This window comes from Oryza brachyantha, chromosome 5 (assembly GCF_000231095.2).
Source record: "Oryza brachyantha chromosome 5, ObraRS2, whole genome shotgun sequence".
NCBI lineage: Eukaryota > Viridiplantae > Streptophyta > Magnoliopsida > Poales > Poaceae > Oryza > Oryza brachyantha.
The window spans coordinates 10681025-10704606 of record NC_023167.2 but is presented as its reverse complement, the minus strand read 5'-3'; the positions used below and the strand labels follow the sequence as shown (position 1 = coordinate 10704606).

At 40.0% G+C, this 23582-nt stretch overlaps 2 protein-coding genes across 2 annotated transcripts; both read right to left on the bottom strand.

Moving 5' to 3' along the window:
* Nucleotides 1-153: 153 nt before the first annotated feature.
* LOC102722769 (ferrochelatase-2, chloroplastic) lies at nucleotides 154-7416 on the bottom strand. Its single transcript, XM_006654237.3, has 11 exons — nucleotides 7169-7416; nucleotides 6863-6987; nucleotides 5331-5646; nucleotides 4837-4980; nucleotides 3013-3114; nucleotides 2488-2591; nucleotides 2275-2401; nucleotides 1980-2132; nucleotides 1597-1697; nucleotides 1250-1451; nucleotides 154-619 (listed from the first exon to the last, which is right to left on the bottom strand). Exons 2-11 carry the CDS (start codon nucleotides 6970-6972, stop codon nucleotides 395-397), a joined length of 1584 nt encoding a protein of 527 aa, XP_006654300.1. The 5' UTR covers nucleotides 6973-6987; nucleotides 7169-7416; the 3' UTR covers nucleotides 154-394.
* Nucleotides 7417-14390: 6974 nt separating this feature from the next.
* On the bottom strand, nucleotides 14391-15270 carry LOC121054539 (cell wall / vacuolar inhibitor of fructosidase 2-like). The gene has a single exon (XM_040524555.1). It carries the CDS (start codon nucleotides 15145-15147, stop codon nucleotides 14557-14559), a length of 591 nt encoding a protein of 196 aa, XP_040380489.1. The 5' UTR covers nucleotides 15148-15270; the 3' UTR covers nucleotides 14391-14556.
* Nucleotides 15271-23582: the final 8312 nt, after the last annotated feature.

Here is a 23582-nt window from a genome sequence, read left to right as displayed (position 1 = left end):
TGTTGCCTTTCCGTTCTTCTTTTTGCGCCGAAACCAATGTGTTTTTTGTGCGTTCCAGGACAAGTCTTCGTGCTCCCATTGCCGTACCCCGACCACTCAAACACGCACGCAATCAGCAGCAAAACAAACCCCGTGTCTCTTATGTCAGTGCACTGGGAAAACAGGCGTTTCTGCCAGCTTTTCCATTTTGTTAATCTTGGTACTTAGTAGTCCGTATGCTATTTAGTATGTACAACATGATGATAATGTGGTACATCGTCAAATTCAGTTAATACTCTTTCTTCTTTTTCTGTTCATATACAGCATCATCGAGACAGTGCCCATATGAATCAAAATTATGATTAGATCAACTCAAAGAGAGCTGACCTGAGGAGAGAGCCCCCCATCTATAGGCTCAGCGGAACAACGGCAAGATGCCCCACTGGTGCAAGAACCCTTCTCCGGTTGTCACCTCCAGCACCAGGAGAGCCAGCACAGCCAGCATAGCAGCCCGGCCGTTCCACGTCTCCGCGCTCTTCGTCCAGCCCCACTCCCATACAGTCACTGGAGGGGGCAGCTCATCACGTTTCGAGTCGTATGCTGCTAGCAATTCTTCCACGCTCCCAAGTGGCACCAGTGGCTGCAAAAGAATGCACCACTCATCATTGTGAATTCAACCTTAACAGCAAATGGCCTAATTTTGCTTCTTGATCAAACAATACATTGTGGACCATAATCATCGGTGTGCTAAAGATGATCCCGAATGATGTAAGGACCAACTGGTATCGCAATTAAGTTTTATAAATCAGTGCTATGTCCACTAAGTAAAACCTAAAATGACCGATTGCGATTGGTTTTCATCAAAACAGGTTATGATGCTAAGGGACATAGGGTTTTAGGTTACATGATGATGATAAGTACAACTTACACAGGTCTGAAAACTCATTCCATGAGAAGAATTGGCTAGGAAACTCAATTGATTCTTTTTTTCTTTAACCACACCCAGCAGGGAAGGCCCCCGATGTTATATGCTATAAGTGGTAAAAACAAAATCCGGAAAATACAAAATTACAAAGAAAGAATCCAAAGTTAGATGGCATCCCTCTCTCTCATTAAATCTAATTCAATTGAATTTTGATGACCACTTGTGGTATTGACCGCAAAAAATGTATTATAGAAAATGATATTGTCATATAAAGTATGAATGCAAATGCATGAAGCATCTACAAAAAATTATAAGGTATTTTGCATCTACTGCAGTAGTTGTTACCTGCCGAGCTTCAAGGTTGGAAACAGCCATTGCACCAACATAAGGCAAGCTTTCAATAACAGCATCAGCAAGATCTGTTATGAATGTGGGTTCACAACCTAATGCAGGAACTCGTCCCCAGTGCTTGATGCCAGATTCTAAAGCCAATTCCTTGTACTCTACATCAATTTCTTCCAAAGTCTCAATATGTTCACTGACAAAACTGAAGGAAAAGACCATTGAAACAGATGAGAATTGTCCAGAAAATCGATACAACAATAGAACAGTTGAAATGGATGAGATTGTGCATAAGAGCAAAAAATATTGTTTTAATCAACACGGCAGAATTAAGTGTATTAAAGTAATACCTGATGGGAACAGCTAGAAGGCTCTTTACTCCTTTCTGCCCCAGCTCGATAATTGTCTCATCTGTGTAGGGTTTCAGCCATTCAACTGGCCCCACTCGGCTCTGTTGAGCAGTCAAAACAATTCTTACTACTTTAGAGGAAAATCAACCACTGGAGTGAGTATAAATGATAATCAGGTATTCAAATCTTTGGATTAAAAGAATCACCCCTTGCTGGGAATACCAAAAGATCATGCTTTTTTGGAGGAAGAAAACAGTTTTCTAATTCAGATTTGAATCTTTCAATGAATGGTGGAAATGAACTAAATATCAAAATATAGATAGTGAATAGAAACCACCAAATTTTGGCCAAGAACAGTTCTCAAGGGCACAAGTCAAAGTGACCTGGTAGGCAAGTGTACACGAATTTGTTATTCCTCTTTTTTCGAGTTCCTCCATAATAAGATCCACGCACTCTTCCATCTCTGCTTTGTACGGATCACCAGCTTCTTCTACATATGCCAGAGGAACCCCATGGGCACTGAAAAATATCATAGCCTGCAAGTTGGATGCCTTATTAGATATAGGAGTACCATATTAATAGGTAGCTTTGAACAAATATCCTCCAAATTTAACAGCCTTCTCAAATGTTTTGTTTTCAACTGAAGGAGTGACTCATGTGCATGCTAAGTTTTCTTACCTTTTGGGGTTCTGGAAACATCGATAGTTCTTTCTCAATCAAAGTCGCCATGGCCTTGATATATCCTTCACGTTGATACCAGGAAGGTATAACTGTATGCTGCATATTCACCAGATACTCATCCTCTCTAAAGCAGAAATTAGAGATGTCATTAGTATCGTTTTGTAAAGTAGGAGCAATCGTTGTAGTTATCATTCAAATTACTGTAGGTACCTGAATATGCCCTCCAGTAAACGGAGACTTGAACCACTAGTTGATATGGAGAACTGGGGGTACAGAGGGAGTACAACAAGTTTTGTGATGCCATCCCGTTTTATCTAGAATACAATAAGAAAAATAAATATATTTAACAATTAAGTTGAACATCCAGCACCTGAAGCTAGCTCATTTGTTTTATCTACAATAGAATTGATAATGCATAGAGAAGCATGTATGCTTTCCAATTGGCATGACTATGATTAGGGTACTTCTTGCATTCTTATAAAGTAAGAATTGTCTTTTGAATGCTACAATATTCAAGATCATGCTATAGATTCTTGTTTATTTCAAATCCTGATTGGATAAATTCTATACACAAAAGATGTGGTTAGAGTTAACCTTCAGCTTACAAAACTTGAATTGTTTTATGTTATATGAAAAGGAATTTGATATGGATATGCTTCTGGTTGCTAAAATAATCAGCTTAAGGAGAAAATAACAGAAGCAAACAAATGTGCTCAATGTATGCCAAGCCCGTACTTGTTCTATAGCTTCCTCCGTGAATGGATGCCAGTACCGCATTCCAACATACACCTTGGCAGGAATATCTTTGTCACATAATGCTTTCCTCAGTGCTTCAGCCTAAACATAAGTTACCATAAAAAAAAAAGAAGTGAGAGCACATAAGATGCATATAATTCTAACACAATCAGAATAATGAACAGGAAAGAGAAACATCACTATCTCATGGATTTCTCTTCATTAAACTACTAACAATCACAAGTAAAAGAACAATAAAAAAAGAGTTCAAAATTTGCCATTCTGACTCTGGTTTCGCTAATCTGCCACTCTGCTCACTGAAATAAAAGGATTTGCTGCAACTATTTGAGTATTCTGGCTTTTATATTTTTTTTCCTGAATTTCGCCAGTGAAAGGGCCGGTCCCCCATGGCCCCACCCCAACTTCCTCTCTTCCTATCAAGTCCATTCTACCACCAAAATTCCTTGCTGATGGCTGTCATGGCAACATCGACAGCAATCCCTAGAGTCATCAAGTATTCAAGCACATGCCAGATGTTTGCAGTTGACACGTGTCTGTGTGATGCTACTGGTATCTGCAGCACATCAGCTGTTGTGAACTTCTGGTGGTAGCGGGAGGCATGGAGCATTTGCAGCCTGTGCAGAGAGGCTGCAAATGTCACCAGTGCTCTTGGAGTTGGAGGGAACCATGACAAGAGTAGCTGGCCACTAGAGCTCATAATAGGCAGTGAAACTGTAGTGCAGAGGGTGGAAGGAAACAACCACAAAGGGCCATTGCAATAGCTTATTGCCAGCATTTCAGATGATGTTCACAGTGTATACGAGGAGAGATGTGAGTGGAGTAGTTGACTAATGAGCTTGTTTGTGAGTTCATACTTGTGATGCTTCATGGATTGAATTAGTGCACCAATACATCAGAAAACCATATCTAAATTTTGAGCAAAATGGGCATTCTTTTAGAACACGCAGTAGCTCTGTGTATCGTTTCATTTAGAAAGAGGAGAAAAGGTGGACGGCGGCATTAGAGAAAGACTCTGATACCCACCCACCAAGGGTACAACAGAACACCACCCACCCAAAGGAAGTAAAACAAACTAGTGCATTAGCAGAATATCCCTAAAGATCACCAAGCCTAGCAGCTCCTGCTAGGAGCCAAAGAGCGCCCTCATTAGCGATGGCTTGGAGGACATCAGCCAAGTATGTGGTGGTGCTATTAAAAACACAATTGTTTCTATGCTTCCAAATTTTCCAAGCGACCAAGATGATTAAAGAGTTTACCCCTTTCTTCTCATTAGCAGGTAAACCCCTTACTGTTCTTGACCACTAGGCAAAATGGGTGTGGCTCACCAAGTTTAGCAAACTTATACAGGGGAAATTGTTGAATATTTTGATGAACAATGCCAATCATAGATGCCAAAACCAGGAGTGTGAAATTCTAAAGCACAAATAATTAGAGTAGCAAATTCACAATTTCCCAATAAGTAAACTAGTGATGCATATACCCACAAAACAACAGGGTGAGATGAAGCACATGGTCCCATATGTTTTGTGAATAATTATAGACGTATTTATATTATCTAAAGCCAACACGTACATACATTTTGGTGAACATCCGTACCGTATTTACTCCAATTATTTCAAATAATCACTAAGACCTTTAGAATCCTCTAACAAGATACAGACTGTTTGGGTCAACAAAGGAATGTGTCTTCCCTGAGCACTTGACAGTCTTCAGTAATGTTAAGAACACAAAACTGCCTGCATTGCTAAGGGATTCAATGTGCAGCAGCCATGGCAATTCACACAATAAAATATCGCATGGTACCTGTGCATCAGTAATTTGACGAAGAGGAGAACCACCACCTATGGATGCATAACCTTCCTTGCTCTTTGGTGCTCTTACAACAGATATGAATTGTGCTAGTGGCTTCTGTAGAAAGCGAAACAATCTAGGAAGACGGATAATATCCTGTCACCATGCATCATGGGATATTCAGTAAATAAAAAAACAGATTGTAATATTATTTTTTAATAAACAATCAAGTAAAACATCTGAACGTCAAATAATTTCACGTCTGTATAGCATGCTGCCTAGGCGAGCTCCTAGGCTGATTTTTCTTTTATAGCTGAGACCTTGAAAGTCAAATAAAATCAGCAGATTGAATGGCGCTCTATTGCACATTTCAAGAGGGGCACAACAAATTTCTCACCATTAATTGTTTTGGCACCATAATTTGTAAATCTGCAAAATAAATAATAAAAAATAGAGCAATTGAAAAAACTTGGAGCCCTACAATTACAGTGCAGAGTGGCAATTACCGGATCAGCAAAAAGATTGAACAAGAAAGGCTGCACGTCATCAAGGGTCTCTGGACCTCCAAGATTCAGCAAGAGAACACCAATTTTCTCGTTCCCAACAAGAAGTTTTGCAAAATCAGATTGAGAAGTAAGAACTGCCTCTGATGCTGATGAATGAACTCTGAAGTGATGCCTCAAGCCAGACAATGGTTGAGAAGACCATCCCAACTTGCATTTGCAAGAAGAAAACTTTTTATGATAACATTGTCCAACACAAAGCCCTGTGCGGCTACTCACTGAACAAGATTTAATTGCATATGTCCTCGATAGATTGATCCTGTGTGGAAAAAGGAAAGGAACTGTGTAAGAATAGCACTAATTATGGCACTCCTAACTAACAAAAAAGTAGCACACGAGGTGATAGATAAAGGAGAAATTGTCTATACAGGGTTGCAGATCATCCAAAAAGTGTTTTCTTCCAGGAACAAGAATGTAACACATGCCAGATGATCTATGAATAGTGTAGGAGATTAAGTGTGAGTTTGACGGTGAGTGAAGAAGATAAAGATGATCACGTATGCATGGAGGCTCGCAAGTGAATGGTTAATTAAGTATTAGCTATTGCAAACTTGAAATATGGATTAATATGACTTTTAAAGCAACTTTTAGATTTTTTTTTGGAAAAAACGTACCGTTTAGCAGTTCCGGAAACGTGCTCATGGGGAACGAAGGGAGTTTTTACCCCAACACTTAGGGGTTGTTTAGATGGGGCTAAACTTTTTAGCCCCATGTCACATCAGATGTTTGGACACTAATTTAAAGTATTAAACATAGACTAATAAAAAAACTAATTTCATAAATGAGTGGTAATCCGTGGGACGAATTTTTTAAGCCTAATTAATCCATAATTAGAGCATGTTTACTGTAGCATCACATAGGCTAATCATGGATTAATTAGGCTCATTAGATTCGTCTCGGGAATTAGCCCAAGATTATATATGGGTTTTATTAATAGTCTACGTTTACTATATATAATAAGCGTCCAAACATTCGATGGGACAAGGGACTAATATTGTCCCAAACACCACCTTAGATTTGAATGCAACCTAACACTGTTCTATCAATAGCATATGAGAATAGTGACTAACAGCCACGTACAAACAAATGCATGCAAGCATAGCCCTTGCAATGGTGCAAATTTGAACACCTGACCATCTTATGTAGAAGATAAAAAATAACAAGTCGTAGCTCTCAGTTCCAATACCATTGGCTCAGATCTTATGCTCAACCGGTTACTGTACAAGTGTAGATTCACAAATGCATGAGTAGTTCTCTTTGTATAGATGGATTAAGGGTTGCCAGCAAGACAGCAACTTTGTTTCAGGGGTAAGTGTTAAGACAGTAATGAAAGAAATACTTAACCCCGCATTAGGTGAAACATGCACCCACAATACTACCCATGGGGACAAATGAATTCCATCAGTCTATATAAGATGAATGAACCGGCGAAGGCTTCGATATAAGATGAATGAACCGGCGAAGGCATAACCCACCTGGAGGAATTGCGCGGCGCAGGCTGCCTCTTGGGGAAATGGGACGGCCCGGCCTCCACCCTCCCCACCTCTATCACGCCCCTCGTGCTCGCCTGGCTCGACGACCACATCCTCGATCCCTCCCCCTGCAAAAAAAAAAAAAAAATGAACGGCAGCAGCTGAAACTCCATCACATCACATCACTGCAGTGCTCCAACCGCTACAACGATCTCCGCGCCACTCCATCCATCCATCTAGTTCAGCAGGCGCAGTCCCCGAAGATGAAGAACGAACGAGGGGGGGGGGGGGGGCGAGCGAACAGTGTACCTCGAACCGAGGCGGCGCTTGTCGTGGAGGCGCGGAGCAGGGACGATAAGGGGACGGGGAAGAGCTCCTCCTCGTCCTCCTCCTCCTCCTTCCGGTGAGAAGAGGAGAGATCCGGATTCCGGCGAGGCGGCGGAGTGTGGGTGGAGGAGAAGAGGACAACACGCGCAGGATGATCCGCAACGGTTGGTCGCGGCGTTTTTCGAGGTTTTGGTTTTTCTGGTTTTTTTTTTTCCTCACAGTCTCTCACTCTCTCTTCCGGGGTTTTTGTAATACGAAAAAAAAAATGGTCCTATCCAGTAGTGAGATCTTTTTGGGGAGGCCATGTATATACAAAGACCCGTTCGAAGGGGTGGCGGGCCGTGCACGTGGAAGGCCCAGTCAAAGCCCAAACGACATTTGGTCGTCTGCCGGGCCCAAACGACCTTCGTAGGATGCGACTGCGGCCGTGTGTACGCCTCTTTCAAGTCCTAATCAGCTACACCCCCGTATGCTTTTTTTTTTGGGGTTAACTTTTAAACTAGATATGATTGTTTATTTTACTTAAAAATATATGATTATTAATTATTTTATTATGATTTAACTTATTATGAAAAGAACTTTAAACATAACGTATAATTTTGGGTATTTGCACAAACGTCTCGCATAAGACGAACGGTTAAACGTAGATCTAAAAAGTTTGAAAAATCCGGAGTGACTGTATCCTTAATAAGCACATGCACTCATTGTTGTGTTTATAAAACAGTTGCATCCAGCTAGGAAGAACCTCGCCCACAAAAATATACTCCTTCCATCCCTAAATGTTTGACGTCGTTGACTTTTTTATATAACTCTGACTATTCGTCTTATTCAAAAAATTTACATAATTATTAATTATTTTTATATTATTTTATTTGTTGTTAAATATACTTTTATGCATATATATAGTTTCACAGATTGTTAAAAAAATTAAATAAAACGAATGGTCAAACGTGTGTAAAAAAGTCAATGCCGTCAAAACATTTAGGGAAGAAGGTAGTATTAGAAACAGCTGCCTGTGAACTTCAATTGCAGTGCCACTTGTGAAGACGGCCGGTGACCACCTGTCCCACCTCTGTCCGATGGCAAGCAAACGCATCCTGGGCAGCAATCGGCTTCGATCTCTCCATCCTATTCCACAGTACGACAGCTGCATGCAACCCCAAAACCAGCAAAATTAAGACTGCCGGAGAAAGGCTACACCGTTTTCTTCGTCCTCTGCTTCTGGAGGCTGTGTCCTATGGACGCACCGGAATGAGGTGGTCTTCAACCGGCTGGAACCACATCGCTGATCCGCTTGCTGACGCAAATGCATCCAAGACTCAACTCGATCTCTGGGCAGAACGATTTAAAGCCTGAAGAAAGGACTGTAACTAGCTGCTGGAAAGCAGTCTTTAATTTCTGAGGCTAGCTATCGGAGAGCTAAGCTCACATCATATGTAACCTGGCTTTAAGCCTGAGCTTCCCCTACAATAACCTTGTTTCCTTTTAACTTCACTCCTATTTATAATGAAAGTATTCAGTTGGGGAATCCCCACCCCGTGTTCTTTAAAAAAAAAAAAGCAGTTGCATAGTGGTGTGTGTCAAAAACGTTAGTAAATAGTCACGTCCATTTTTTTTTTGGTAAACTTAGTTAGGTTGCGTTCGTTTTCACTGAAACGGTGCAGGTTATTCCTCGATTGTTACGTGCACCTTTTTCTTAACTGCTAAACGGTACGTTTTCTCTCAAAAAAAATTGTTATATAGAAGTTCATTATCTCACATTTATAAGTAGATATTTAACTTTGTATAAGTTAATTCCAACGTTTAGACTATGAAATAGCAATTAAGAAAATCATAGTTTCATAGTTCATATTTCATACATAAAAGAACACATCCTTCTTTGTCTAAATTATTCCAAAGCATCAAAAAATTACTTTTATTTCTATGTAAAGACACTTCTATAAGTTATCTAAATTACTTTCAGTATAGCAGAGAGTTACTTTTATTTCCATGTTAAGTTACTTCTATGTTTGTCTAAATTACTTGCAACATGGCAAAATAGTTAGTTCTATGTTTGTCTAAGTTACTTCCAACATAGCAAAAGAGTTACTTCTATTGCTGTAGTACTTCCATAATTTGTATAAATTACTTCTAATATAACAAAAGGTCATTTTTATTGATGTGCTAAGTTACTTATATAATTTGCTAAATTACTTATAATACAAAGACTTAGTTTTAAAATCTGCTTAATTACTTCTAGTATGGCAAAGAGTTACTTGTATTTCTATGTTAAATTACTTCTATAATTTGTCTAAATCATTTTAAATATATAGTACAAAAATATCTAGTGTAAGTAACTATACACGACATTGGGCTTATTTTGTGGTAGATTTTGAGTGGATTAGGATGGTTCAAGTAGATCATAAGATAATATACTATCTAAAGAAACATGTGTTGTCAAATATTGTATGTAAAGAAAAATTGACCAGTACACTAGTTATATTGGTTGATAGCTACTATAAGCCCCTACGATATATTTGAAAATGAAGCAAGTGACTCGTGTGAACACGTTAGAGTTATGTGGTGGAACGAACTAAAACAAATCAAATGGCCCGTGTGATGTCATGCGATAAGACTAACGAGCATGTACGCACATGTTAGATTGTACTATCTTTGTAGGACTTGCTGGCATTGGGAAGACGAGGTGGTCTCCCTTGTTGTGCGCCTAATGCTTGTGAAAGGTATTGTTTGGTTCCTGCCCTGGAAGAGATTTACCTAACTAAGGAGCAAGACTGAGAGCTGACTGTAAGTTGCTTAGTTACTATCTTGATTCAGACAACTCCGTCAGGCTTAGGTGACCAAAATATATCGTCTGACTCAGCCCAACCACTCTCCTCCATCGCACCACTCTCTTCCATCGCACATAGCGCTACAATTTGAATGTGAATGCTCGATTTGCCGTTTCGTTGCTGACAAAGTGTATTTTGTGTTTGTGTTTTGACCTTAGGCTCAAGTTGCTAACTAAACAGCAAAAAGTTTAAAGATTGAAAATTTATAGAGTTTTGACCTTAAAATTTATAAATATTGAAGTGGGTCGTGAAAGAATTAATAGGTCTTACCTCATTACCACTAGTACACCAGACATTAATACATTAGTTAAGCGTTAACAACTAGCTTTGGACACACAACTACTCAATTTTAGCCATACAGATAGCAAATGTCTAGATGTTCACCTATTACCCATGTTCTTGTTCTTCTTTACCTATTAATAAATATGAACCTACATACAAAATATACGCATTGTCCAGTAATGAATTTATAGTATAAAACAGAGGAAATAGCAAACATAAGGATCAGAGCATTTTTTTTCTCTCTCTTTACATCCATGCCAGAAATCCTCCCCCCTAACCTAGTTTTATAGATATTTTTTCGTTTTTGCTTGTGCTTATAAACCAAAAAATTGAATTTCCAACCTTAAACATGGAGTTGGTTTTGGGGGTTTTGATAGTAGTTTATTTTTCAACTTTGGCTTTTAGATCTCTAAGAACACATGTATAAATTTATATTCCTAAATTAGTTTTTGTTTATAAATATGTTATTTGTCCATTTTAATTGAAAAGGCCAAAAGATATCCGTTAGGGCTGTAAAACGTAGGGTTTTATTGCTCTGGCAACCTGGGGTCTTTCTTGTGCATGACCAGGATGGGCCGAAGGATCTGGGCTGTCTGGGTTGGGCTAGGCCCAAATAGAACATTTGCAAAAGGAAAAAGTCCACTTAAAGTCCCTCAACTTATCGTCGAGTTTGTTTTAGGTCTCTTAATCGCAAAAACCAGAAATGTGTACCTCTAAACTTATATAAACCGTTCAAAAAAGATCCTTTGGCAGTATTAACTCAATTTTTGACCGGTTTTACTAACGTGGCATATAATAGGTCCCACATGTCAGTTTTTTTTTTGTTTTTTTCTCTTTAATTCTTTTCGTTTTCACTTCTATCCCATGCTCTCATCTCTCTCTCTCTTCCTCCTCATCTTCTCACCCTGGCTAGGACGGACGGGAGTGGCGGCACACTGGAGGCGGCGGTCGGGCGGGCTGGCGGCGGAGCCGGACGGGGGCGACGACGGCCAAGGTGGCGGCGGCTTGTGGCGGAGCCGGGCGAGCGGGGGCGATCGAACAGCGACCGGCGGGCGACGGCGGTGTGCAGCGGCCCGTCCAGGCGGCTCGCGTCGGGGGCGTCTCTGCCGCATTCCGTCGCAGTCTCTGATGTGGGTGCGGCAACGACGCGTCGATGCCTCGTCGCGGGCGCGGAGGCTGCACGCGAACACGGCGTCCCTGTGTAGCGCCGCGACCTGGTCGTCGGTGCCGTTCTGCCACCCGTCCGCATTCGACACGATCGCGCTCGACCCGGATAGGGCAAGTCTTCGCTCAACCGAACCATCTCTGATATGACGTGTGTTGGATTAAGTCTTGTGCTCAACATTTTGTTTTCTATTAGCTTGCATGTAGCTTCAGTCACGGTGGTGAGGCCAATTCAGTACATGTTAAAGTACAAGAAGTTCTTCAGTCCTGATCAAAGGCAATGATGTGATTTCATGCCAAAAGAATAGGTCCCGAGTAGTGGAATCTTGCATGGCATCTACGTGTTGTGCATGCTGCGAGATGTGGCGTAAGACTCGTTTGCCGTGGCTATCAGTTAAGTATGTGATATTGTGATTAGTTTACTTGTATGGTAATTAACTTTACTTTCGGCCGAGTGATTGGCTGGGTGTAATCTTATCTCTATATATAAATGAAAACCAGGCAACAGCCGCAGGGTGGCTAGTGTGCGACACTAGTGTGTCAACCAAAACTACTCGTCCGCTACCGCCCACGCCCCAGCCTCCAGATGTGCATGCAAAAGCGATCAATCGCGTCCAGCTTCGGTGGCTGCATGTACATCGTTGACCGGCCGGCTCTCGCCGTCGTCGTCGATGTAGCTACTAGCTAGTGCGAATGATTGCCTCCGGGAGCAGGGCCGCAAACCACAGAAAAGGATGACAGCTCAAAGCCGCTCGTACGACGGCAGAGACACCCCCGACGTGAGCCGCCTGGACGGGCCGCTGCACACCGCCGTCGCCCACCCGGCCGCTGCTCGATCGTCCCCGCTTGCCCGGCTCCACCACAAGCCACCGCCACCTTGGCCGTCGTCGCCCTCGTCTGGCTCCGCCGCCAGCCCGCCCGCCCGACTGGCGCCTCTAGTGTGCCACCACTCCCGCCCCAGCCAGGGTGAGAAGAGGAGGAAGAGAGAGAGATGAGAGCACGGGAGAGAAGTGTAAAAGAAAAGAAGGAAAGAGAAAAAACCCAAAAAAACCTGACATATGGGGCTTATCGTATGCCACGTCAACAAAACCGGTCAAAAATTAAGTCAATACTGCCAATGGACCTTTTTTGAATGGTTTATACAAGTTTAGGAGTACACATTTCTGGTTTTGCGGTTAAGGGACCTGAAACAAACTCGGCGTTAAGTTGAGTGACCGCAAGTGGACTTTTCCCCTTGCAAAATAAATTTGCCTAAACTATTAATATCGCCTTACTTAGCCACTTACCTGGTTACCAGCTGGTTTAGTAGGGCTGTTTTGCTAGCATGGAGATGATTTTGATTAATTCTTAGTACTATAAAATTCATGTTAAAATATTCTATTTCAAACAAGCCCTAGGTTTGAAGCCTTCAACGAATTTGCTATTGGATTTTTTTTCTATGGGTTGTATTGTAAAGAAATATAAAGAATTTGCAACTTATTTCCTCGCTCCTGGCGCGAGGCAAAACCAATGCGAACCATCTATGCGTGAGTCCAAAGTTTAAATTCTTATATAATAATAATTCATATTTTCGGGGCAAAATGGACCACACTCTTCTCACTGTCAGGTTCACGCAACTGCAATAGCCACCACGGTAACCGTACTTACCACGGGTTCGACAAGGGTAACCAATGGTACCGGTCAATAAATACTATTTGAATTCATTTTTTTAAGTAAGATGGAAAAATCTAAAATAAATTCCTACAATTTAGTATATACAATATGTCGTTATCATATGAAAAAAGTTTGTCAAATTGATAAAGTTTACTTCATTTTTGGAGCTCCGTCAAAATTGGAAAACTAATAAAAAAAGAAATGGTTTGGGATATGATTTCTAATTTGTTTAAGTGAAAACAGATGCAAAGGTTATGCAAACATAATAATATTATGTAGTACTCCCTCCATATTTTTTTATATGACGTTGTTGATTTTTTTGTCCACGTTTGACCATTCGTCTTATTCAAAAAAATTATATAATTATTAATTATTTTGTTATAATATGATTTATTATTATAGAAACTTTAATTATGCATTATCATTTTGCATATTTGGATATAAATTTTGAATAAGACGAATGATCAAACGTCATTCTAAAAGTCAACGGTGTCATATATAAAAATATAGAGGGAGTACTTCATTATTTTTTAGATATATCCATTTTTCTAAATGTCCCATACTTTTTAAAGAATTTTATTATGATTTATAATTTTCCCACACTTTTTCTTGTCAGGCACCACAGTGATAGTGGCTTAAAGTTTGGTACCCACGTATTTTCACACATTTTAAAAATGTGAATTCAAAATTTAGAATATGTCATTTTTTTTAGTTATCATGCTACCGTCGAAGTAGGGTACTACTTATGGTCACTAACATATTAGGGCCCTGTCTGGTTGGCGGGTAAAAGGTTGGGATCCCAGCCTCAAAGGAGAAGGCCACCACGAGGGGGGATAAATCCCTGGACACAAAAAAAAAAAGTCCATTTGACAAGGCCCGGAAAGGTAGGTTTTCCGGCCCAATCCATCCCAAACCCTACTGAAAATCGTTCCACTGCTCCACGCCTCCGGTGGAACTCTATCACCGATGCCGCCAGAAAAAAAACGAAGATATCGGCCTCTCCGCTTCGGCTGGCGCCGCACGTCGTCCGTCGGCGCCGCAACTTCTTACCCAAACAGTTAAAGTAGTGTACACATGGTAGAGGGGGATTGGGTGAGGGGAGTGTATTAACCCAATCCCCTCCACGTGATTGATTTACCCTGGGAATAAAACCCCTTTTGCCAAACGAAGCCTAATTTATTTAATTTAGAGGATCCCATTGGGGATGAAATGGCGGCCCAGATTATTGAACAGTCCAGATAATTGAGTGTAGATCATGATCATTAATTGGATCGAGCTTGACAGAAACATCTCAGCTTTGGCACTTGAATTAATAATAATAACACGCTGATTTACATTGCCAAATGCAGTGCGATTGAATCAGGCCATCAAAATACAAATACGGAGTAGATAGCAGCGTAGCCAATGCGAGGGCTTCAGGACGGTAGCCGCGGATCGATGCGATCAGTGCTGCTTAAGCTGGAGCACCCTGGTGATGTCCGTAGCGACGTTGCAGAGGCGGTCGACGGCGCTGTTGCGCGCGGCGAGCAGCTCCGGCAGCTGCACGCGCTCGCACCCGCTCTTGCACAGCTCCACCTCCGATTGCCCGGCGCCGATCTGCAGCGCGGCGGCGTCGAACCTGCCGGCGTCGAGCGCCGCGACGGCGTCGCCGAGGTAGGCCACCGCCCTGGCGTACCGGCCCCCGCAGTCGCCCGCGCACCGCTCCGTGTCGAACGGCTTGGTGTCCGGGGCGGCGCTTGGCCCGTACAGCTGGGACACGTACGCCGCCGTCGCCGTCGCGTTCTGCCTCGCCAGCAGCACCACGGCGCGCGCCAGCGCGCGCGTGTCCGCCGCCGCCCTCGCCGTCAGCGCCAGCGACGACAGCGCCTCCACGCAGAGCTTCTGCTCCTCGCCGGTGCTCCTGCACACCTGCGCGATGCTGGCCGCCGAAGCCGGCGCCAGGGCGGTGGGCGCGCGCGCGCACGACGCTGGCGCGACGGCGAGGCACAGTGCGGCGACGGCGAAACAGGCGAGCACCGGAGAGGGGGACGCCATCTGTGCAGGTAGAGGTGGCGCGCGATCGATCGATCGACTTATTGGTTTGATGCGATCGATCGACGCGGCGTCGCGCTGGGAACGACAATGACGGGGGCTAGCTGCTAGGTTCTTGGAAGGAGGCGGCCATGGTGTCTTTATGCTTAGAGCCTTCGCTAATTTTAGGGTGGCCAAAATTGAGGGTTTGTGGTGGTCGGTGTTGCCGGCGGTTGTGGCCGTTCCTAAGGAGGGAGAAGAACATGCTGGCGTTTATTTTTGATTTTTTTCTCTTGAGGGTATGAACAATGCTCCGACATGGCGTGTGGAGCAAGCTAGCCACATCGGCATGCACCCCGCCCTCGCAGAGGCTCGTGTAGCTTGCAGAAGGCACGAATGGCTCTGTCAGGCTTTGTCAGAGGAGAGCCCCCGTGTAGGCCCAGAAGGGAGGAGAGAAAAGTGGGCGTCTACTCCATTGTCCTGCCGACGAGATCCGCCGCCCGGCCACTGAGCTTCGTCGCCCCCCCCCCCCCCCCGCCTGACTGCCGAGCTCTGCCTCACCGCTGCCAAGCTCCGTCGCCTGACCTCCGAGATCCGTCGCCCGGCCGCCGACCGCCGAGATCCCTCACCCAGCCATCGTGCTCTATCTCCCGATAGTCAAGCTCCGCCGCCTGGCCGCCGACCATCGAGATCTGAGCAGAGACTAGATAGAGGAGAGTAGTCCGAGTGGAGACTGGAGAGAGGAGAGCAGGGAATCGGTCCGAGTGGAGGTAGGAGACAGGGGTTGAAATAAAAAACATACTAGCCACTCAAAACCAGTGCTTGCATTGTAGATATCGTGTCTTTTGAATGCTTCGTCCTATTTAGAAGATGAGGATCCTTGTTGAGGATCCATGCATTGTTCATGCCCTGAAACGGTGTAGTTTTTAATCCCATCAAATAATATAAATTTCAGTCACCTTTAGGGGAGGCCGGAATAACATTGATATTCACTTACCTTACCTAGCTGTTCTTTTCGTCCGCACATCTCTTCCTTCGAACCACGTGCAAACACAGTTGAGACCGAGGGAGCGTGCGTCACCACCTACTCCCTCGCCATTGTGGTGCACCCTAACTTCGCCGGCGCACAAAGGCACCAACTGTGCCAATGATGCCCACCCGATATACCTCCTTTCCTTCTGTCCTCACTGTCTCCCCTTATCTCATTCTCTCGGAGGCGATATCATTCTAGCTCCATGTCACCTCCTATTGTATATCACCATCACCTCCTAACCTCATGGCTACTCTCGCCACCAACTCCATCCAGTACCAATCTACATCCTTACAACTCCAACGGTACTCACACTATCTCGCAAACCGTCTATGGCCACCACCCACCACCCACCGCCCATCGCCCAAGGCCATCCCTCTAACTAGGGGAACCCCTTCCTCCCACTTGCCTACCCAACCGGCCCTACCCAAAACCTAAATCCTAAGTTTTTCCATAAGAGTTTGATACAGAACTTTTAGCGTGGCTAGAGAAGAGGATCTCACCACCACTGTTTCCACTGCTTAGGAGTTACTGTTGATAATGAGTTCCTCCCATCCGCCTCCTCTCCACAAATTCAATGCTAGGTAAGCAATTTATATGAACTAAAATCTATGGATTCTTTCTTATAATATCGGCCAGTCATCAATAGTACAAATTAACCATACTACTCTTATATCATAAGCTTATGTGATTATATAATATACAATTAACTATACGGCTGGTGAGGGGAAACTAACGGCGATAGCAGAGATAGAAGAACACATGTATGATTACGCTTGATAGAACGTTTTTTGTTAACTACCTAAATGCATGTGCACTGTAACATGTTATTGAAAATAAAAAATTAAGACCATTTACCCCTTCTTCTTAACATATATTATCTCGTTTTCCACATACATATTTGCCAAACTAATAAACATATATTTCTGCAAAAATATATACGTAGGAAGGTTGCTTTAGAAAACCATATTGATTGATTTTCAACTTTTTTGACTAACAATTAATTAATTAAAATATTTTTAATTGGTCAAAACAAGATCGTATGTATCGTATGTGTGTTATACCGTGCCTATAAAATACAAAAGGCTTTTATTTAAAAAACAAAAACAACAATACCGTGCTTAGAAAATTGTGTTGTAGAGCTACGCAAATACAAAGAGCACCTATAGCATTCACAGATGTTGTGCTGATATAATGGCTCACTTAACAGAAAGTGGTGGTGCCACAAGTGGTGGTGGTCCACTTCTGTCTTTTATAGTAGTGTAGAGAGGGTGATTTATAGAACCTATTACGTCAATAGAAAAAAGTGGAATTCCTCATACATAAAAAGCATATAATCATTAATGAAAATAGCAAAATACAGAATTTTCCATACATAAAAGATACCTAATAATTAAAGTTAACAGAAAGATACATAGCATGTTTGTTCGAAGCTTAATAGGCCAAATCAAATGGCCTAGTCCCAAAACTTGGGCCACGAGGCCCAGTAACAACAGTCTCTGCCAAGTTGGCCTAGTCCATGGATACATAGCACTGGTAGGTTGACCATTAGATCGGCCTAAGCCCAACGTAGAACTTTGAATTGATGCCAAAGTCTGAATAGGTCCTCCTTGAACACACCAGCCTTCTTAACTCTGGGCCTTGGGCCATTTATAAGTCCGACTAGGCACTCTCTAATCATTTTTGGATTACACACGTGGATCTGGGCTGGATCTAGGTAGGCCTAACAGCGTACATAGACATGCTTATGTTTTTTTTTTCTATAACTCAAATAATTGTATGTATAAAGTTTCTCTTATCTATAATGAATATATATATATATATATGTAATTCCATATATAAAGTTTCCATTTTTTACTCAAATATTTATACCGATAAAGTTTCTATATCAAATATTTATACATATAAAATTTCTATACTATATGTTTGTATATATAAATCATCTATGCTGAATATTTTTAAGGAGATATAAAATGGTTTCGGGTATATATTTTTTACAAACAAAATTCACGTGGGCTTATTACTCCAGTTTAGTTTATTCGTGTGTCAAAAATATATGAAGTTGGTATATCTCAAATAGGGAAAAAAAAGATTGGGAGAAAACAAAGCCAAAAATAGAGGGACGTGGAGATCCGTCCGCACGGAGGGACCTGTCCGCTCATTAGACCTCCCCAATGTTGGATGGTAGCACAAATTGCAATCTATTAGTAGCTCCTATCCCTTGATACTTTGCTAGTGGCACGTCAGCATGTACTATTATTATTATGCCATATTTGGAAGCTTTTCTCGTTCTGGTTTTAGGTTTCTGTTTCCATACGTGCTTATTATGTTCCTAAATGGAAGTACTTTGTTAAGTTCATAAAAATATTTATTATTTAGGACAAGATTAGATCAACTTATAAAATTCCAACAACAAATTTTATGTTAGAATAAATTTCTAAAATATAAAAGTTTATGATAATGTGATAGAACTTTTCAATAAAATATAGGTATATTATCTATTTCGTATTTAAACTTAGTCCTCAATCACAAATATTTTCTTACCTAAGGGATCGAGTATATCTTGTTGTGTAAAAAAATTCTATATAAAATTTTAGAATACTATTATATAACTCCAAGTTATAAAAAAACAAATAATCCGTCAATTTTCAACTATCTTAAACATGGTCGATTCATAAATAGCAGTGGAGCAAGAAACCTTTTATTTTGAAGTCAAGGCTGGATTTTAAAACATTATTAAAAAATTAAATTTTTTTATGATTAATATTTTTATTGTTATTATAAAATAAGATATGAATAATACTTTGCGTGTTAATATTTTTTAAATGTTTTTAAATAAGACGGATGGTTATACGATAGATACATAAACCAAAACATAAACTTTTTTAGGAGGGAGGGAGTATTCAATAATGAGGTTTTTCTTGATATTCTACCTCCTGTTCTTCCCTTACTATCAAACTCACGATCGTTATATGAAGTGTTATCTCAAAATACTGATTGAATTTAAACTTGCAGATCAAAATACTGATTGAATAAAAATACGATTGAATTTAAACTTGCAGATCATGTGAAGTGTTATCTCAAAATACTGATCTATATTTGTTATCAATTGTATTTTGGAAACAATCCATAACTACTCCCCTCTAGTAAAAAGTAGACATCAGAAGTACTAATCCTAATACATATATCATCAAATTATTATTGACTGGAGAGGGAGTATTACAAGAAATTAATGAGAAGACAAAATGACTTTTGCCCCCCACTACCACTCTCATCATTTTGATGTTACTTATGGTTATAAACCAAAATTTAAATTTTCAACATTAATTTGGAGTTATTTGGAGACTTTTTATTAAAGTTTATTTTTCAACCTTAATTTTGGAGTTATTTGGAGACTTATATTAAAGTTTATTTTTGAACTTTTATTTTTAGATCGTTAACCATACATATATAAAAGTTTTATTAACAAATTATTTTTCATTTACAAATATGTTATTAATGACCCTTGTAGCGATCAATGCCAATTCCTCTCTCGCTTGTTACATGCGTGCATATATGCTGACAGTTTGGCACAGAGCGTGAGAGACAACACAATGTCTACATCGATCTATCACACCAAAATTAAGCTAAATAAGATTCTCCATGATCTCCCGTGACTATCCAGCGACCAGCCTAGCTAGCTAATTTCCTTTTGCTCTTCTGTTTTGACGACCTGCCGCGTCGTGTGTGTACGCATATATGCACGAGAGAGCTGCAGCTATATATAATATGAAGTGTACCTGTTCGTACAACCAAAGGACAGTTAGGCCGGACAGAAAAGCTAGCAGGGTCCCCTGATCATGATCCATTCGTTTAATTGGCACCATGTGTGTGTTGTTGTTAGTTTAAATTTGTTATTCGTAGGCACATAAAAAATAGGGCAAATTGTACCTTGGATCACCTTTTGTTACCAAATTTATACTATGGATTATCCTTGAACATATGTTTTCACTTTGAACCAGATAATTTTATTATTGTTACAGTTTGAGTCTCTATTTTAGTAAATATACGGACCGCATATATAAAAGTTGATTGATGTAGCGAAGACGAAATGTTAAAGGTGGTTGATGTGTACCGGAGAAATCATTCGGTATGGCATAAATAACAATAATAGTAAATCTATCTAATCCAAAGTAAGAAGATATGTTTAAGTGCCTGTTAATAAAATATGGTCCAAAGTGCACTTCACAAAAAAAAACCATAGGCACACTTAAATTTGCGCATCGTTTTATTTCTATACATGCCATAAAAGAACATAGATACTCCCATATAATAACAATACCTTTCGCTTTAGAATGCGTGTAGAGTATAGACAAAACTTAAACAAGAGACCTCATAGTATAGTATAATATACACAAAGGTTTTAAGATTGAAGAAGTGTGCAAAATAACATTGAAAAGATTTATTATGAAAACCATTTTCATGTAGCCGTGCTTTATTGTATCTCCTTTTCTACTACCATTGAATATACTACTAATTACCATTAGATATTACTCTAACCATCTCTAAATATTTATCGCCCTTGAGTATTTTTATACATGTTTGACTATTCGTCTTATTTAAAAAATCTACTAATTGTTAATTATTGTTATATCATTTCATTTATCATTAAATATACTTTTATTTGCACACATATATATATAGCTTTACGTATGTTACACAATAATTTAAATAAAACAAATAGTCAAACGTGTATAAAAAACTCAACGACGTCAAATATTTAGAGACGGAAGAAGCACTATGTGTTACACCATTAATTATAGACTATATCGATTGGCTATCTACATACTACTACCTCTATCCCTAAATGTTTGACGTTGTTGACTTTTTTATACACGTTTGATCATTCGCCTTATTCAAAAAATTTATATATTTATTAATTATTTTTATATCATTTCATTTATTGTTAAATATACTTTTATGCATATATATAGCTTTACATATTTTATAATTTTTTTTGAATAAGATGAATGGTCAAACGTATATAAAAAAATTAACTGCATTAAATATTTAGGGACCGGCGGAATATGATTTTTTAGGTATCGAATAGAAACTGACGTGGTCTTTCAGTTCTTTTCTCTCTCAATTGTGGATTTATACCGTGCATGATATGGAATGGAATCGTCCAAAGATATATCTTCTTACATTTATTATATACATAGTTGCACGTCGCCGTCGGCGTACGAAGCGGTACGATCCGAGGGAGGCACAACCGACGACGGCCTAGCTGGCCGGCCGGGCACCAAAGACAGCGACGCATATATCCGGGGTCATGTTCAAACGACTCTTATCTCATCCACCGCAACGACACGAATATTTTCTATATATAATGATACACATAAAAATAAAATTAGATATAATTTCTTTATTAATGTAATAAAATATTTTTATTACGCTAGTTTATTTTCTATTCACCCCATGCAAAAAAGTTTCCTAGATTTAATAAATATTAAGAGTTCACTCTAAGCTGTTGGCATACATGACAATAGGTTCTCTCTTTCTCATTCTTTACTCCACGTCATCAAATTTACTTATGCGATGATTGAGAGATGCAGCTAATAAATACTTTTGTATGGATAAATATGTATATGCAACTACAGTACGGTGTGCTAGCTACTACGTACCTCTTGTTCATAAGTCCTGTCATTTTGATTCCACGGATCACTTTATAAATCTTGAGATGACCAGCTCTTAGTCAAAGTACAACCTATATATACAAATTAAATAGAATTCATATACGTACATTGTGAGACACTTTCACAGTATATGATTTGCGAAAAAAAACAGTCCACGGTTCTGTGCGATCGATCTTGATTGATTGACATTTTCCGAATAAATTACACCATATAAATACTAACATACTTGTTATACTTGTTACTCTCTTGTTTTCGTTAGGATTATAATCAGGGACGAAACCAAAAACGTTTAAAGAGTTGGGCTAAACTAATATAATATTAACTATTTTTAAAATATATATAATGATTTTATATAATATTAAAGGGATTATGAAACTAGGCCTAGGGCTCCAGTCATAGCTGCCCTAGGTCTAGTTTCGCCACTAATTATAATTATGTTCTCTTTCTAGGGGTGTATGAAACGAGTTCGAGTCATGATTGCAGAAAAGTACCTAGAATATTTAGAGTAAACATACATTCCCTACATTCTACTTTCTCTATCCCATAATATAAGGCATATCTACTTTTTCTTTGTTCTATAATTACTATAATACGTGCATGCAAGTATACATTACCTAGCACATTCTTCACTATCCAACCACATTAGACCGGTACAAATGTAGACTATAAGACAACTATAAACATATTTTAAAGAGATAAGAGGGAATGTATGACGCCGTGTGTGTATGACATGTGTGACCATGTATTAACGTTTTCTAGACAACTATTGTATAAATTGACTATAGATGAATTGGAGCTAGCAGTTGACCGTCCTCGGCTGGCAGATCTTATGGAAGACTACGGCCATGTTTAGTTCCAAAAACTTTCCTAAAAACATCATATCGAATCTTTGAATATCTAAATGAAACATTAAATATATATGAACACTAAAACTAATTACACGGTTATGGGAAGATAACTATGTACATGATTAGCCTAATTAGTACATGATTAGCTATAAGTGCTATAGTAACCAACATGTACTAATGATAGATTAATTAGACTCAAAAGATGCATCTCGCGGTTTCTAGGCGGAATCTAAAATTTGTTTTGTAATTAGACTATATTTAATACTTCAAATATGTGACCGTATGCGTCGATATGACCTCACTCCCAAAAGTTTTTGGAAATTGAACACAGCCTAACATGTGTGGCCACTTAGGGCACGTATAAATGTATCTATTAGCTGACTCTCTCAATCGCCAAATAAGTAAATTTAGTGACCTAGAGGAAAGAGAGGGAAGGAGAGAAAAAACTGCTGTCATGCATGGTAATGGCTTAGAGTCGACTCTTAGCATTTATTAAAGGAACCTATTTTGCATGAGAAAGTATAAAAAGGAAACTAGCTTAATAAAATATATTTATTGTATTAATGAAGAAACCACACCTAACTCTACCTTTTTACAATAGACTCTAATTGCTAACGTGGCTTGGCTCTACTGTTGAACATGCCAATAACACGTCATTATTTTTTTTTCTCTAGACGGGAAGGCTTTCTTAATTTCGATAATATCCCTAGCTTACCATCATCCTCATAGGATCAATCACAAGATTAACACAAATACATATATAATCATGGATACTCTCCACCGCAAAAAGAGGAGAGAGATCAGATCACGTTAAACGGCGACCAGTCGATCACGCTAGCTACGACTATTTCACTCATGTTCACACGCAATTCAAAATTAATTAATTTAAGTTCGTTACAAATACCG